Consider the following 16925-nt stretch of genomic DNA (forward strand, 5'->3'; position numbering starts at 1 on the left):
GTCCTGGGACTGTGATGGCTGCAATGGGCTGTGTTGGGGGATTTTGTTAACTGATTGTTACTTAGCCTTTGAGAGACTAACCAGCTCTCTCTATTTTCTCTTTTCTCTTACAGTAATTTGCCATCTTCCATGTATGAATGGTGGCCAGTGCAGTTCAAGGGACAAATGTCAGTGCCCTCCAAATTTCACAGGAAAGCTTTGTCAGATCCCAGTGCGTGGTGCCAGTGTGCCTAAGCTTTATCAGCATCCCCAGCAGCCAGGCAAGGCACTGGGGACGCATGTCATTCATTCTACACATACCCTGCCTCTGACCATGACCAGCCAGCAGGGAGTCAAAGGTAAGCTTTTCTCATTTTGCCCCTTTGCCAGGCCTGTGTTAACCTGCCAAACTCACACAGAAGCCAAGTGTCTACAGATGACTAGGGCTGGTATTGAAGCAGAAAGCAGTACATGATTTGTGGCCTGAGAAATGGCAGTAGAGACAGAATGTGGGCTGGGTGTGTGGCTGCAGTACTTTCTAGGCCATGGAGAATCAGAATCTAGGAAATAAGAAAAAGGCTTGTCCTTCTTGAGTGACTCTTAGCACCAAGAATTAATAGATGTGCATTGTTCTGGCAAGGCCTGGGAATATGAGCAACACGGTGGTCGGGCTTCTCCAGCATTAACAGATGAGTGGATCACATGGGACCTTTCGATGGATTTTGTAATCGGAGAGTGCTTGGTTTTAGGTTTAAATAGTCCTTTAACCTCACAGGGCTTCAATTTGTTCATCTGCAGAGGAAGATAAACTAGGTCACTTGGAGCTCAAAAATGCTATGACTAATTCATTCTTTTAAACCTGGTGTTTTTTTTTTAATGCACAATTTTTAAAAGGGGGTCAGAGAAGTGTTATTGGCTCTTAGTCCTTAAAACCTGAATTTTTGTGTCAGAAGATGAGATTTTAAAAGCTGCAGTAAATAAATCTTATTACAGAAATAAAATAATACAATTTGTTATTTGTGTGTGTATGTCACGAGAAGCACAAAATTGTACTCAAACATATTTAAGGGTAAGAGACTTGTGCTTGGTGAAATAGGGTTTCCTCTTTATTTTTTTGAGACAGAGTATCACTTTGTTCCCCTGGGTAGAGTGCCATGGTGTGGCAGCTCACAGCAACCTCAAACTCTGGGGCTCAAGTGATTCTTTTGCCTCAGCCTCCCAAGTAGCTGGAACTACAGGTGCCTGCCACAACGCCTGGCTATTTTTAGAGCCAGGGTCTCACTCTTGCTCAGGCTGGTCTTGAACTCCTGAGCACAGGCAATCCACCTCCAGAGTGCTAGGGTTTCCTCTTTAAATGGAAATTTAGAAACCCTACAATTTTTCCAACAGAAACTTTATGAGAAATTAAAAAGCAATCAAGCTCTTGAGTCTTTCTTATTATCATTTGATAAAGTTTACTCACGTATGGGATAATAATCAGCACAGATTGCATAGTTTTAAAATTCTTTTTTTTTTATTGTTGGGGATTCATTGAGGGTACAATAAACAATTGATTGCAATTGTTAGGTAAAGTCCCTCTTGCAATCATGTCTTGCCCCCATAAAGTGTGACACACACCAAGGCCCCACCCCCCTCCCTCCATCCCTCTTTCTGCTTCCCCCCCCATGAGCTTAATTGTCATTAATTGTCCTCATATCAAAATTGAGTACATAGGATTCATGCTTCTCCATTCTTGTGATGCTTTACTAAAAATAATGTCTTCCACTTCCATCCAGGTTAATACGAAGGATGTAAAGTCTCCATTTTTTTTAATGGCTGAATAGTATTCCATGGTATACATATACCACAGCTTGTTAATCCATTCCTGGGTTGGTGGGCATTTAGGCTGTGTGTTGGGAGAATTGGATGTCTACATGTAAAAGACTGAAACTGGACCCACACCTTTCCCCACTCACAAAAATTGATTCAAGATGGATAAAGGACTTAAATTTAAGGCATGAAACAATAAAAATCCTCAAAGAAAGCATAGGAAAAACACTGGAAGATATTGGCCTGGGGGAAGACTTCATGAAGAAGACTGCCATGGCAATTGCAACAACAACAAAAATAAACAAATGGGACTTCATTAAACTGAAAAGCTTCTGTACAGCTAAGGAGACAATAACCAAAGCAAAGAGACAAACTACACAATGGGAAAGGATATTTGCATATTTTCAATCAGACAAAAGCTTGATAACTAGGATCTATAGAGAACTCAAATTAATCCACATGAAAAAAGCCAACAATCCCATATATCAATGGGCAAGAGACATGAATAGAACTTTAAAGATGACAGACGAATGGCTAACAAACACATGAAAAAATGTTCATCATCTCTATATATTAGAGAAATGCAAATCAAAACAACCCTGAGATATTATCTAACCCCAGTGAGAATGGCCCACATCACAAAATCTGAAAACTGCAGATGCTGGCGTGGATGTGGAGTTTTAAAATTCTATTGAAAAGAATATTTTTATCTCCTGAACTGTTACTGTTAAAGGTTTTAATTTCTCTTTATAATTGTAGTCTTGTTTTTTAAAATGTAAACTCGAGTTTATTTTTTATTTTATTTTATTTTATTTTTTGCTTCAAAGCTCCATGGTCTTCTTTCTAGAAGAATCCTATTTATTTTATTTTATTTATTTATTTATTTTTTTATTGTTGGGGATTCATTGAGGGTACAGTAGGCCAGGTTACACTGATTGAATTTTTTAGGTAAAATCCCTCTTGCAATCGTGTCTTGCCCCCAGAAGGTGTGGCACACACCAAGGCCCCACCCCCTCCCTCTTACCCTCTCTCTGCTCTTCCTTTCCCCACCCTCCCTCCTTCTTCCTCTCTCTCCTCTCCCCTTCCCCCACCCCCACCATGACCTTAATTGTCATTAATTGTCCTCATATCAAAATTGAGTACATAGGATTCATGCTTCTCCATTCTTGTGATGCTTTACTAAGAATAATGTCTTCCACTTCCATCCAGGTTAATACGAAGGATGTAAAGTCTCCATTTTTTTTAATAGCTGAATAGTATTCCATGGTATACATATACCACAGCTTGTTAATCCATTCCTGGATTGGTGGGCATTTAGGCTGTTTCCACATTTTGGCGATTGTAAATTGAGCTGCAATAAACAGTCTAGTACAAGTGTCCTTATGATAAAAGGATTTTTTTCTTTCTGGATAGATGCCCAGTAATGGGATTGCAGGATCAAATGGGAGGTCTAGCTTGAGTGCTTTGAGGTTTCTCCATACTTCCTTCCAGAAAGGTTGTACTAGTTTGCAGTCCCACCAGCGGTGTAAAAGCATTCCCTTCTCTCCACGTCCACACCAGCATCTGCAGTTTTGAGATTTTGTGATGTGGGCCATTCTCGCTGGGGTTAGATGGTATCTCAGGGTGGTTTTGATTTGCATTTCTCTAATAGATAGGGATGATGAACATTTTTTCATATGTTTATTAGCCATTTATCTGTCTTTAGAGAAGGTTCTATTCATGTCTCTTGCCCATTTATATATGGGATTGTTGGCTTTTCTCATGTGGATTAATTTGAGTTCTCTATAAATCCTAGTTATCAAGCTTTTGTCTGATCCAAAATATGCAAATATTCTTTCCCCTTGTGTAGGTAGTCTATTTGCTTTGGTTGTTGTCTCCTTAGCTGTACAGAAGCTTTTCAGTTTAATTGTTTATTTGTTTATTTTTGTTGTTGTTGCAATTGCCATGGCAGTCTTCTTCATGAAGTCTTTCCCCAGGCCAATATCTTCCAGTGTTTTTCCTATACTTTCTTTGAGGATTTTTATTGTTTCATGCCTTAAATTTAAGTCCTTTATCCATCTTGAATCAATTTTTGTGAGTGGGAAAAGGTGTGGGTCCAGTTTTCTTTTACATGTGGATATCCAGTTCTCCCAACACCATTTTTTGAATAGAGAGTCTTTCCCCCAAGGTATATTCTTGTTTGGTTTATCAAAGATTAGGTGGTTGTAAGATGTTAGTTTCATTTCCTGGTTTTCTATTTGATTCCAAGTGTCTATGTCTCTATTTTTGTGCCAGTACCATGCTGTCTTGACCACTATGGCTTTGTATTACAGCCTAAAATCTGGTATGATGATGCCCCCGGCTTTATTTTTATTGCTAAGAACTGCCTTAGCTATATGGGGTTTTTTCTGGTTCCATACAAAATGCAGAATCATTTTTTCCAAATCTTGAAACTATGATGTTGGTATTTTAATAGGAATGGTATTGAATAGGTAGATTGCTTTGAGAAGTATAGACATTTTAACAATGTCTATTCTTCCAATCCATGAGCATGGTGTGTTCTTCCATTTGTTAATATTCTCTGCTATTTCCTTTCTGAGGATTTCATAATTTTCTTTATAGAGGTCCTTCACTTCCTTCGTTAGGTATATTCCTAGGTATTTCATTTTCTTTGAAACTATGGTGAAGGGAGTTGTGTCCTTAATTAGCTTCTCATCTTGACTGTTATTGGCATATACTCTCCTTCTTTGCTGATCTTATACTTAGAGAATCCCAAAGACTCAACCACAAGACTCCTAGAAGTCATCAAAAAATATAGTAATGTTTCAGGATATAAAATCAGCGTCCACAAGTCAGTAGACTTTGTATATGCCAATAACAATCAAGTTTAATTTTTATTTTGAGTGTACCATTTCATTGTGAAGAATTTTTATGACTATACAGTAAAAAGATACATTGACTATATGTGTATTGTACCCTGCCTATGATATATATGTGTATAAATATGTGAGTGTGTGTTAATATAATATTTCTTATTTTAAACATTCTGACTTACCTATTAATTATTCATGACTAACACATTTTCTTCCCAATCCATTTCAGTGAAATTTCCTCCCAACATAGTCAATATCCATGTGAAACACCCTCCCGAGGCATCAGTTCAGATACATCAGGTTTCAAGAATTGATGGCCCAACGGGCCAGAAGGTAAAAGAAGCTCAACCAGGCCAGTCCCAAATCTCTTACCAAGGGCTTCCTGTCCAGAAGACCCAGACTGTACATTCCACTTACTCCCACCAGCAGGTCATTCCTCACGTCTATCCTGTGGCTGCCAAGACGCAGCTTGGCCGGTGCTTCCAGGAAACAATTGGTTCACAGGTAAGCATCAATGCCCAGCCTGTTTTAGTAGTGCATTCCAGATATGATATCATTTTAACAGACTTGGTAAACATGATTTTCAATGGCAAACTGTGACCCACGGGCCTGTTTTGTAAATAAAGTTTCATTGGCACACAGTTATATTCATTCATTTGTATGTTGTCTACAGGTGTTTTCATGCCATGACTTCAGAACTGAGCAGTTCCAACAAGATTATGTGGTCCACAGAACCTAACGTATTTACTGTATGGCCTTTTACGGGAAAGGCTTGCAAATCCCTGATGTGTAGGATAAGTTTTAGTAGTGAACTTCCAAAATGTTGGCAGTCCATGATTGCATGTTTATAATTTTTTTCCGTTAGAATAGTTTGTGTATAAAGTGTACGTCAGACATGAGCTAAGATACAGTAGATATGAGGTCTGACAGTTAAGTTTGCAAACTTGCCACCTTGTGCTTACTTTGGCAGCACTGTGGAAACAGCTTGGTGAGGTTTTGTGACTTTGGTCTATCAGTGTCTCGCAGCTATTTTCATATTGATGTGTGGCAGTGTTTTGCTGAGTAGCGTGTGTTATTGTATGTGTTTTCGTGTGCCGTAGTGAGACACACTGAATTTCTTGTTAAACTTGGTAAGAGTGGAAATGAAATCAGGGACATGTTAGTCCATATTTATGGGGATAATGCCATGAAGAAAGTGACATACAAATGGATTGAGCATTTTTCTGAGGGAGGGAAAGTGTCACTGATGAAGGGAGGTCAGTGCAGCCAATAACAAGCAGAACTGATAGAAACATTGCAAAATTTGTGCAATTATGGGTCAAAATAATTGGCTGGCTGAGATAAGCAGAGAAGACCAAGGAAATATTAATACAGTTAGGAGAATCTTAACTAAAAATCTTGGTATGATCCCACCTTTTACCCTTCTTCTGTCAAACCACCCCCTGACTTAATAAAAAAAAAAAAAGAAGAAGAAGAAGAAAATCTTGGCATGAGAAAGATGTATACAAAAATGGTCCCGAGGGAGCTCACTGAGGAACACAAGCAAAGGATAGTCAAAGTTTTCTAAGACCTTTTGGAGAGGCAAGACAGTGTGTTGGGCCATGTTATTAGTGGTGATGAAACATGATTGAACCAGTGCAGCCCTGACACAAAGCATCAAAGCACACAATGGAAGTCAATCAGTTTTCCATGATCAAAAAAGTTCTGTTAGTCCAAAGCAAGAGTCAAAACAATGTTGCTAACCTTTCAAAATATCTGATAGATTGTCCATTAGGAATTTGTACCAGTTGGACCAACAGTTAAGTTCACTATACGGAAGTGCTGAAAAGGCTGCATGAAAAAATTTAGATGAAAACAACTTGAAGTTTTCACCGACTCATGGCTCTTGCATCACGACAATGCACCAGCTCACATAGCTCTTGCTGGGAGGCCCTATTTAGCCAGTAAACAAATAAACTGTATTGAAAAACCCTCCCTACTCACCTGATCTGGCCTCCAATGATTTTTTTCTTTACCTAAAGATAAAGGAGTTACTGAAAGGAAGGCATTTTTATGACATTCCAGACATCAAGTGTATTCAATGACAGCTCTGATGACCATTCTAGAAAAAGTTTCCAAATTGTTTGAAGGGTGGACTAGGTACTGGCATTGGTGCATAGCTTCCCAAGGGGAGACCTTCAGAGGTGACATTCAGCAAAAAGGTATGTAGCACTTTTTCCAGGATGAGTTTGTGAACTTGACAGATCACGTGTATTCTACAAATCAGTTTGAAAATATGTGTGCCTTTTGCAGTATTTATAGGTCAGTAGGTACAGTTGAATGTTGAACCCACCGTGCATTAATAATTGATGTCACCTTTTCTTGGAAAAATTCATTGCTAGAAAGGCAATGCATGAATTGTTTGAAGTGTATTTTAAATATCATTGGGTTTATTTGTAAATTTAGACCTATATTTGTATCGTAAAGTGAGAGAAAGGACAAGTTTTCTTTAAAACTCGTCTGTAAATGCACATAGTGAAGACAACCCACAGATGTTGCTGCTTCTACCCCGATTGCTTGGTGCTTTGAGATTACGTGGTAATGTTGGAGGCTTTGTTCTGTGGTTTCCCTCCTGTCCTTTGGTTATGGTCTAAAAACCTCATGAGAAGAGGAGATGAGGTGCTTTTATTATTATTCCTCTGTTTCCTCAAAATTCAAAAAGCATTGTGTGGGGGCTGGCATTCTTCCTTTCTTTCTTTGGGGTGCTGCACATTCTTGTGCTTCCTCCCCCCCATATTCCCTTCTCCCATGCCTTCCTCTTTCCTTTCTCCTCTTTCTCTTTCTCATCTCTTCCTCCCACTCTCTTCTCTTTCTCTAATATAAAATACAGTTTTATAATCCCCCCCCCCAAATACTGTGTGTGTGTAAAATACTCAGGGGTAGTAAAATCAATTGTTACTATTTTAGAAACCTGGAAAACACTTTCGGTACCAACTCAGCCAATGATAGGATTATCACCTTTTTCCTAGGAAAAGGGAAAATTGTTTATAGACTGGAATGGAAAGAGCATCCATGTGGATTTCTGAGACCATGGTGAGAGTCACGAGTGCTAGTGAGCCCAGTACTTGGTTGCCGGGAACCAGCTTCCTTATCTTCAAGTGAAAACAAGATATGGGGCTCATAGGATTTTGTTAAGATTGAGCAAGATAATTAATGTGAGCCATGCTTTTCAAATATTATAGAACTATGCAAATATTAGCTTGAAGATACTGGTAGTGGCAGAATCAAACTTAAAAATAGGGTAGATGGTTGCTTACATCCTGTAATCTGAGTAGGACAGGGACAGCCTTGACTCCCCAAACATAGCCTTTATCTGCCTATAGATGCCTGAAATGCCAACTACAGGGGACCTGACACCACTTTTCATCCCTCAGTTGAAGTTCACTATTAGTGAATGATTTGGGGAGAAGAAATATTATCAATTTAAATTTAGCTTAGAACTAAAGACTATTTTTGTGTTAAGGGCAGGGTTTTTTTTGTTTTTGTTTTTTAAGAGCATAATTATGTATATTTACTCACAACACATGTATTCAGTAGTAATATATCAAGTGCACTATGAAGCATACATAAAATAAAAATTATAAAAGAATGCAATGAATATGTTAGAAAAATTTAATTATCTTACTAATCATGATATCACACTATCAATAGCTAATATCTCAAAGCAAAATACATGCCTAGATAGTATAATAAACACATATAAAGGTCAGATTCGTTATCAGGGCAGGTTTTGAAGGGGCAGTGGAGCTCGGGGATGAACTTTATACACTTTGCATTTCACCCTGGACCAACCTTGGAGAGGGAGGATGAATTTGGTGCCATTTTCATTGTTTAGTCATTCCCGCTTGGATTGGGTCAGGGAGAAAGGGAAAAGCAGATCCTTTAAAAACTCCGTGCCCAGTGCCTTTCTTCCCAGTTTCCAAGTTGGAACACAGATGGCAGAAAGCAAGAAAATGCGGCATAAACAACTTGTTATTCTTGTCATTTTGTAGGCAAAATGATTGCTGACTAGAAAAGATGAAAAATTATATACTTGTAAGCCTAAACTGGACTATACAACTGAAATGAATTTGGTAATGGATGTAGTTACCCAAATAATTCAAACTCAGTGGAATGCTTTCTCCTTATCTGGATACATCTGACTTTCAGTCTGAAAGATCCAGACAGTGATCTCAATTCTTAATTCATTTTGCATGTGTAGTCACAAATACACAGCTTCAAAATAAGACCTGTTTCTGCAAAACATTCTCAGCATATAGTTATTCATTTTCTTGTTTGTGGGAAATGTTGCTGAATGCCAATGATTGCCCAATTAATTTGTGCAACGAAGGTGAACCAGGAATTAAAAAAAATACATTAGGGGCAAACAGTCAGTAATACTTAGATATAGCCCGCACAGGTGCTGGAAAGCATTTGTGCTTTCATGCTGTGGTTGGTTTGCAAACATAGCTATAGCCAGGAGGTATCCGTAGATTTTAAATGAATGGCTGAAACACCTGACTAAATGCTCACAATTGCTTTGTTCAGTGGGAGCTCTCTTATGAGTTGTAGATTTCAACCACTGGGACTTTTAAGGCAATGGTTATTAATAAGCTCCTACATTTATATGCTGCTATGAGAGGTAATAAACAAAATAAATTTGGCAGAAACAGTCTTTGTTTCTGTGGCACTTTCCAAAAACTGGGCAGTAGACTTGAGATTGACCACCCAAGATGAACTGTGATCATTGTATTAAAATTTGGGAGATCTTCATAGAGTAGAATTTCAGAACTGTTTTGATGGTGGAGGAAGATGGACAATTGGTTAGGAAACCAAGCTCCCAAAGCAAAAGGGGAGAATAATTAAACAGAGGAAAGGGACTGTTACAGAAATGGACAAAGAAGAGGTATCTGAAGAGACCAGAGAAGCAAAATAGCTTGGGGTTCCTTGCAGGCTTTTTGCACACATATTAAGCCTCTTATACCTGGGGCTTAGGGCGGTATAAATGACTTGATGGCAAGGTTAAAGTATCCTTAAGCCTCTTTGACCAAGTGACTAGCTCAGCATCCTGAATAGTGAGGCAGCCTGGCGTGTGCCTCTTGCTGTGAGGCAGTATGAAGTTTACAGCATCCTCTTTGAAGGGTTCTTGCCAAAAATGTTTAACCTGAATCAAATCAAATTTTTATCTACTTTCAGCTTACAGAGAATACTGAGGGTAAAAAAAACAAGCTTAAAACATCACATTCAGACAGCAAACACAATTAGATTCATAATGTAAGGTGTTATTGCCTGATTCCTTAAAAAAAAATCATACCATGAAAAACATATGGGATGACTTTTCTAGAATGAGACCAAAGAGACAGTAAATATAATTTTTGTACTTTTATTACATCTTTATTTTTTTTAAAGCAGGCTCTAAAGACATTTGGGAACAACTAGAGAAATTTGAATATGAATTGTGTCTTAGTCTGTTCTGGGTTGCTGTAATTGAATACCACAGTCTGGGTAATTTATATTTTAAAAAAGAAATAAGTTTTCACAGTTCTAGAGGCTGGGAAGTCCAACATCAAGGTGGCAGCATCTGACCAGAGCCTTTAGATGTGTCACCCTGTGGTGGAAGGATAAGAGAGCTCAAAAGAGCAAAATGGGGGAAGGAATGTGCTTTTATAACAAGCCTATAGTAGCAATGACTGAATGTCCCGTCTTGAGACAATTACCTTAATCCGTTCCTGAGGGCAGAGCCCTTATGATCTAACCACCTCTTATTAGGCCCCACCTCCCAACATTGTTGCATTGGGGATCATGAATTCTGGGGGACACATGCAAACTTTAGGAAACTGGCTATTAACATGACATTTTTGAATTATTAATTTTCTTAGGTGTGATGATAGTACTGGGATTATGTAGGAGAATGTTGCTGATTCCTAAGGGATGAATGCTGGATGTTTGGGGTGGTGACAGGCCATGGTATCCATGACTTCTGGGCAGATCTCGTTGTATTGCACTTCACATAATTGTGCTTTGCAATTCGGAGGTTTTTTTTTTTTTTTTTTTTTTTTTTTACAAATGAAGGGTTTGTGTGAACCCTGCTTTGGGCAACTTTATTTAGCATAGCCACCTTCACCAATGATGACTTGCTGCAGCTTCTCCGTCAGCACCTGCTGCCTTCACCTTGCACTTTTATGTTATGGAGATGCTTCTTTTCTTCAACTTCATGAACCAACCTGTACTAACTTCAGATTTTTCTTCTGCAGCTTCTTCACCTCTCTTAGCCCCCACAGAATGAAGAGAGATGGCATGTGCTCACATTGTGTCTCTGTGTCATACTTTATTCTCAGAATATTTTAGAATGTTTTGTTATTATTAACTTGTTATAGAGATCTGGGATCAGTGATGGTTGTTACCATTATAATTGTTTGGGGGCAGAGCAAGGTGCAACCCTATAAAATGGCAAAATTTATCAGTAATTCTGTGTGTTTTGACTGCTCCACCAACCAGCTGTTCCATCTCTCTTCCTCCGCTCAGGCCTCTGTATTTGGCAAGACGCAAATATTGACATTAGGCCAGTTACTATCTCTATAGTGGTTCCTAAGTGTTCAAGTGAAAGGAAGAGTCACACATCTTTCGCTTTAAATCAAAAGGTACAAATGTTGAAGCTTAGTGAAGAAGACATGTCAACAGCTGAGGCTTTTCTTGTGCCTAACAGTTAGTCAAGTTGTCAATGCAAAGAAAACATTCTTTTTGTTTAACATTTTGAGACAAGCGTCTCACCCTTTTGCCCTGGATAGAGTGCTGTGGCATCATAGCTCACAGCAACCTCAAACTCCAGGGCTCACACAATCCTCCTACCTCAGCCTCTTGCATACCTGGGTCTACAAGTGTCCACCACAACGCTCAGCTGATTTTTCTATTTTTAGTAGCGATGGGGTCTCACTTTGTGCTCAGGCTGGTCTCGAACTCCTGAGCTCAAGTGATCCCCCACCTCAGCCTCCCAGAGTTCTAGGATTACAGGCATGAGCCACTGCACCTGGCCCAACATTCCTGAAGGAAGTGAAAAATACTACTACAGAGAACACATGAATGAAAAGAAAGTGAAACAGACTTATTGCTGATGTGGATAAAGTCTGGACAGAACATCAAACCAGCCACAACACTCCCTTAAGCCAAAGGCTAATCCAGAGCAAGCGCCCAACTCTCTTCATTCTGTGGGGGGCTAATGGAGGTGAAGAAGCTGCAAAAGAAAAGTCTGAAGTTAGTACAGGTTGGTTCATGAAGTTGAAGAAAAGAAGCATCTCCATAACATAAAAGTGCAAGGTGAAGGCAGCACGTGCTGACTGAGAAGCTGCAGCAAGTCATCATTGGTGAAGGTCATTGACGAAGGTGGCTATGCTAAACAACAGATTTTCCATGTAGACAAAACAGCCTCTCATTGGAAGAAGACACCATGTAGGCCTTTCATAGCTAGAGAGAAGTCAATGCTTAGCTTTCAGGGACAGGCTGATTCTCTTGTTAGGGGCTAATGCAGCTGGTGAAGTTACATTGAAGCTGTTGTCCTTCAAGAATACTAAGTCTACTTACTATTCTGAAAACCCCAAGTGCCTCAAGAATACTAAGTCTACTTTACCGGTGCTCTGTAAATGGAATAACAAAGCCTGGTTAACAGCACATTTGTTTACAGAATGGTTCACTCAGTATTTTAAGGCCACCTCTGAGACCGCCTCCTACTCAGAAAAAAAAGATTCCTTTGAAACTATTATTACTTATAGATGATGAACCTGGTCACCCAAGAGCTCTTTTAGAGATGTACGAGATTAATGTTGTTTTCATGCCTCCTAACACAATATCCATTCTGTAGCCCATAGATCATGTGTAATTTCAACTTTCAAGTCTTATTATTTAAGACATACATTTCATAAGGATATAGCCACCATGTATAATGTTTACTTTGATAAATCTGGGCAAAGTAAATCAAAAACCTGTGGAGGGCAGGGCATGGTGGCTCAAGCCTATAATCCCAGCACTCTTGGAGGCTGAGGTGAGTAGATCACTTGAGCTCAGGAGTTGGAGACCAGCCTGAGCAAGAGCGAGACTCACCTCTACTAAAAATAGAAAAATTAGCCAAGGTTGTGGTGGGCGCCTATAATCCTACCTGCTGGGGAGGCTGAGACAAGAGGATCGCTTGAGCCCTGGAGTTTGAGGTTGCTGTAAACTGTGATGCCATGGCACTCTACTCAGGGCGACCTTGTGAGACCCTGTCTCAGAAAAAAACAAACCTATGGAAAGGATTCACCATCCTAAAAGCCATTAGGAACATCTATGGTTTATGTAAGGAGGTCAAAATATCAACATTAACAAGAGTTTGAAGAAGTCAATTCCAGTCCTCATGGATGCCTTTGGGGAGCTCAAGACTTCAGTGCAGGAAGTAACTGCAGCCATGGTAGAAATAGCAAAAGAAGTTGAATTAGAGCCTGACAATGTGACTTCACTGCTGCAATCTCATGGTAAAAATCGAACAGATGAGGAGTTGCTTCTTAGGGATGAGCAAAGAAAGTAGTTTCCTTAGATGGAGCCCACTCCTGGTAAATGTAGATTTGAAATAGCAACAAAGGCTTTAGACTATTATTTAGTTGATAAAGCAGCAGTGGCTTGTGAGAGGATTGACTCTAATTTCAAAAGCAGTCATACTGTGGGTAAGATGCTATCATACAGCATCATATGCCACAGATCTTTTGTGAGAGGAAGAGCCAATCAATGTGTCAAGCTTCATGGTTGTTTTAGGTTTACAAATTGCCAGAGCCCCTCCCCCACCCTTCAGCAACCACTAACCCCCATCAGCCGCCATCACTGAAACAAGACCCTCCACCAGCAAAAAGTTAAGGACTCATAGAAGGCTGAGGTGATTGTTGGCAATGTTGTTTTTTAGCAATGAAGTTTTTTAAATTAAGGTATGTGCATTTTTAAAGATATAATGTTATTGCCTACTTAATAGACTTCAGTATAGTATAAATATAACTTTTATATGCACTGGGAAAGCAAAAACTTTATATGACTTGCTTTACTGTGATATTCTCTTTATTGCGGTGGTCTGGAACTGAACCCATGACATCTCCAAGGTATGCTTGTACTTTCAAATAAATCTCACAGACAAATATGGCAAAATTCAAACAAGTTTCAGCTGTAAGAGGTTTGTATACAGGTGACCATTGTGGGGTTCTTTGAACATCCCAACTTCTTTGAAACTATCTTTTAGAAGTGAGAAAATGTCACAATCAGTGTAACCTGGCTTATTGTACCCTCAATGAATCCCAACAATAAAAAAAAAAAAAAAAGAAGTGAGAAAATGTCAAAATTTCCTACACTTACATAGAGAATAATATATCTCTAAGCTGAACTTTAAAAGTTGTAACTTTAATACAGGTAAAGAATTTTTAATAAAGGCTCTAACTTTTGAATGGGAGTGGGTGAGTGTGATAGACCTGAGGGAGGGAAGTTGGAAGTTCAAATGTGAAGTGAGCAGGAGCCAATTTAAGAATCAAAGATGGAAATAAAGAGATGAATGTAGAGGACTTTGTGAAGAATCAAGCATCAAGATTTCATTCTAGGATGTCATGAAGAAAAAGCTCACAATGAGAGAATGCATTGTAATTCAGATAATGCTCGTTGTGTTTGCATAGCTGACCAGCAGAGGAGGGTTGTGAAAAGATGAGTAGTTATATTTTTATTATAAGTACCCTGCCTCATCCTCCATTGTTGTTGAGAGTGGTGTATTCTTGGATATCATGGAATGTGGTGCTGTTTTAGAACTGTAATGATGGAGGAATAATAGAGAAAATTGTCCAACGAATGGATCTATCAGTGGTAGTTATATTCATGGCAACAGAGGACATTTCCTTGGGTTGTGTTATAATTAGAAAGAGTAGGCATAGTGAGATTGAAAATTTCTATAATGTTTTTTATCTTAACAGATAAAAACAGTGCGAAGGACTGTGGAGGAAGATTATTTCTATTGTTTTACTGTTGTTTAAAATTATGTTTCCTCTTTTGGCATCCTAAAATACATTTTCTTATTTTAAGATCATATAAAGGATAGATTTTTATGTGAATCAGCCTGTTTATAGCCATCACTAAATTCACCTTATTGAAAAAATAGAAATTAATTTAATAGAACATATAGGTTGGCTGAGAGGAATGAGTTGAGTTTCTTGAATATATATCAAGTTTTAAGTAGTTGGAAAGTCATAATTTTGGCAGAATTAGGTTTCTATGCTACCTGGAGTAAATTGTAATAGTCCATATATATCTAAAAATCTTTACAAGAGTTTGCTCATTGAATAATCAAATTAGAATTACAACTCCAGGGGCTACAATTATCAGTTGCTTTCAGGTTAATCTCATGTTTTCACGTGCTTAAGTCTTGACTATTTCTACGATAGTTTTCAACTTTTTTTTTTTTTTTTTTGTAGAGACAGAGTCTCACTTTATGGCCCTCGGTAGAGTGCCCTGGCCTCACACAGCTCACAGCAACCTCCAATTCCTGGGCTCAAGTGATTCTCTTGCCTCAGCCTCCCGAGTAGCTGGACCACAGGCGCCCGCCACAGTGCCCGGCTATTTTTTGGTTGCAGTTTGGCCGGGGCCGGGCTTGAACCCACCACCCTCGGTATATGGGGCCGGCGCCCCACTGACTGAGCCACAGGCGCCGCCCCAGTTTTCAACTTTTTAAGAGGGGACAAGTATCATAAAATACCCCTGAAATATATATATATTTTTCTTTCTTTTTTTTAAAGTTTCTGGCTGGGGCTATGTTTGAACCCGCCACCTCTGGCATATGGGGCGGGTGCCCTACTCCTTTGAGCCACAGCCACAGGCTCCTTGGAGCCCTGAAATATATTTTTATAACACAGAGACATTGTATGTGTACACCTTTCTCATTATATAAGGGTGTGTACTTTGTTTTGAATTTGTTCTCTTAACGATGACCTAAATTTGAAGCTTATTTGGCATCTGAATTTTTGATTGTTTCAAACATGTTTTCTTTATTGCCCAGTTGTTGGAAGCAAACGTGTACAGTGACCTAATTATGCCAGATGGCATGAAAAGGCCTCGCGTGTGAAGCATTTAGAATCACGATATAGAGTTCAGCGTGCAGCTTCCGCGCCGAATCCACCATTGCATGGTTGCACAGTCCTGTGGTCTTTGTCAGACATGGGAACATGCCCCGTAATTAGACACAGACATTACAAGAGGACACACAAAAAATTAAAGTGCTTTAAGATCTTCCTATTGCAAATGGTGAAAAAGAAGAAAACTTCACATGTACACACCTGAGTTAACTAAGTGTCCTGGAAACCTTGCAGTAAGTGTACACAGAAGAAGAGAATGTGATTGTAGCACAGTGCTCTAACATAGGCAAAGGTGGTCAGGCAACTCATGGACCCAATTTTATAGTTCGCACTGCAAAACTTGTAAAAATGTTTTTTTAAAAAACTAAGAAACAATCTCCAAGGTCTCTATATTCTCTAGAAGAAAATAAAATTTATGTGGATAAGGAAGAAAAGAAAGGACCAATACTTGATGTGAACTCCTTGTATCATTAGTAAGACCTTTCTTTCCTGTAATTATTGGCCACATAAATTATAAGCTCTGGGGCAAAATTGAGTTAAAGCAACACAAGAATTGTTTGGGAATCTCTTAACGGTGCCAAAAGTTATTCCAGCAGTTCTCTTTGGGCAGGAAAAATGGAAACAGAATGGACCATTGGAGAAAAAGATGATTTAATTGAGAGTAGGTCTTTTAGGCAGATATATTCAGTATTGTCTTCAAACCATAAAGCTTAGCTCTGGAACACACATACACCCTAATTCTGAAGGGCAAAAAAGATGCACTTAGCTTTTGTTTAAAAAGAACTTTTTAAGAAGAATGAAAATAGTGGAGAAGACATTAGCAGGAAAGTGTGAGCTCATTGAAGTGGAAAGTATTCTAATTATATGGTTAAAATACTTTTTTAAAACGTCTCAATAGTTCTGTCACAGGACTTTGAAGAAAAATATTTCTTGGTTTCTACCACACAAAAGGCATTGAGAAACCAGGGAAGTAGATGTGGTGTCTGCGAGTTCTGCATAGCAGAGAAGAGGGGGATAGACGGGGTGAGATGTGCCGCAGATTTCCAGGCTCTCTCCTCAGTGGTAGGAAGTGAATGTAGAGGGCTGGGACATTGAGTTCCGCTTAGAAACCCGACCTTTATTTCCACAGAATCTCTTCTGTTCTGAC

The 16925-nt window shown here is 39.0% G+C and overlaps 1 protein-coding gene across 16 annotated transcripts in view; it reads left to right on the plus strand.

Annotated features, from left to right (window-relative positions):
• LTBP1 (latent transforming growth factor beta binding protein 1) overlaps positions 1-16925 on the plus strand; it is a 476142-nt gene that overhangs the window by 248402 nt on the left and 210815 nt on the right. For all 16 annotated transcript variants that reach the window (XM_053588228.1, XM_053588226.1, XM_053588219.1 and 13 more), the window contains 2 exons: positions 114-338; positions 4870-5144. In XM_053588228.1, the coding sequence (XP_053444203.1) occupies positions 114-338; positions 4870-5144 (500 nt within the window). The remainder of the gene's footprint in view (positions 1-113; positions 339-4869; positions 5145-16925) is intronic.

The sequence above is a fragment of the Nycticebus coucang genome, chromosome 4 (assembly GCF_027406575.1).
Source record: "Nycticebus coucang isolate mNycCou1 chromosome 4, mNycCou1.pri, whole genome shotgun sequence".
In the NCBI taxonomy this organism is placed as follows: Eukaryota; Metazoa; Chordata; class Mammalia; order Primates; family Lorisidae; genus Nycticebus; species Nycticebus coucang.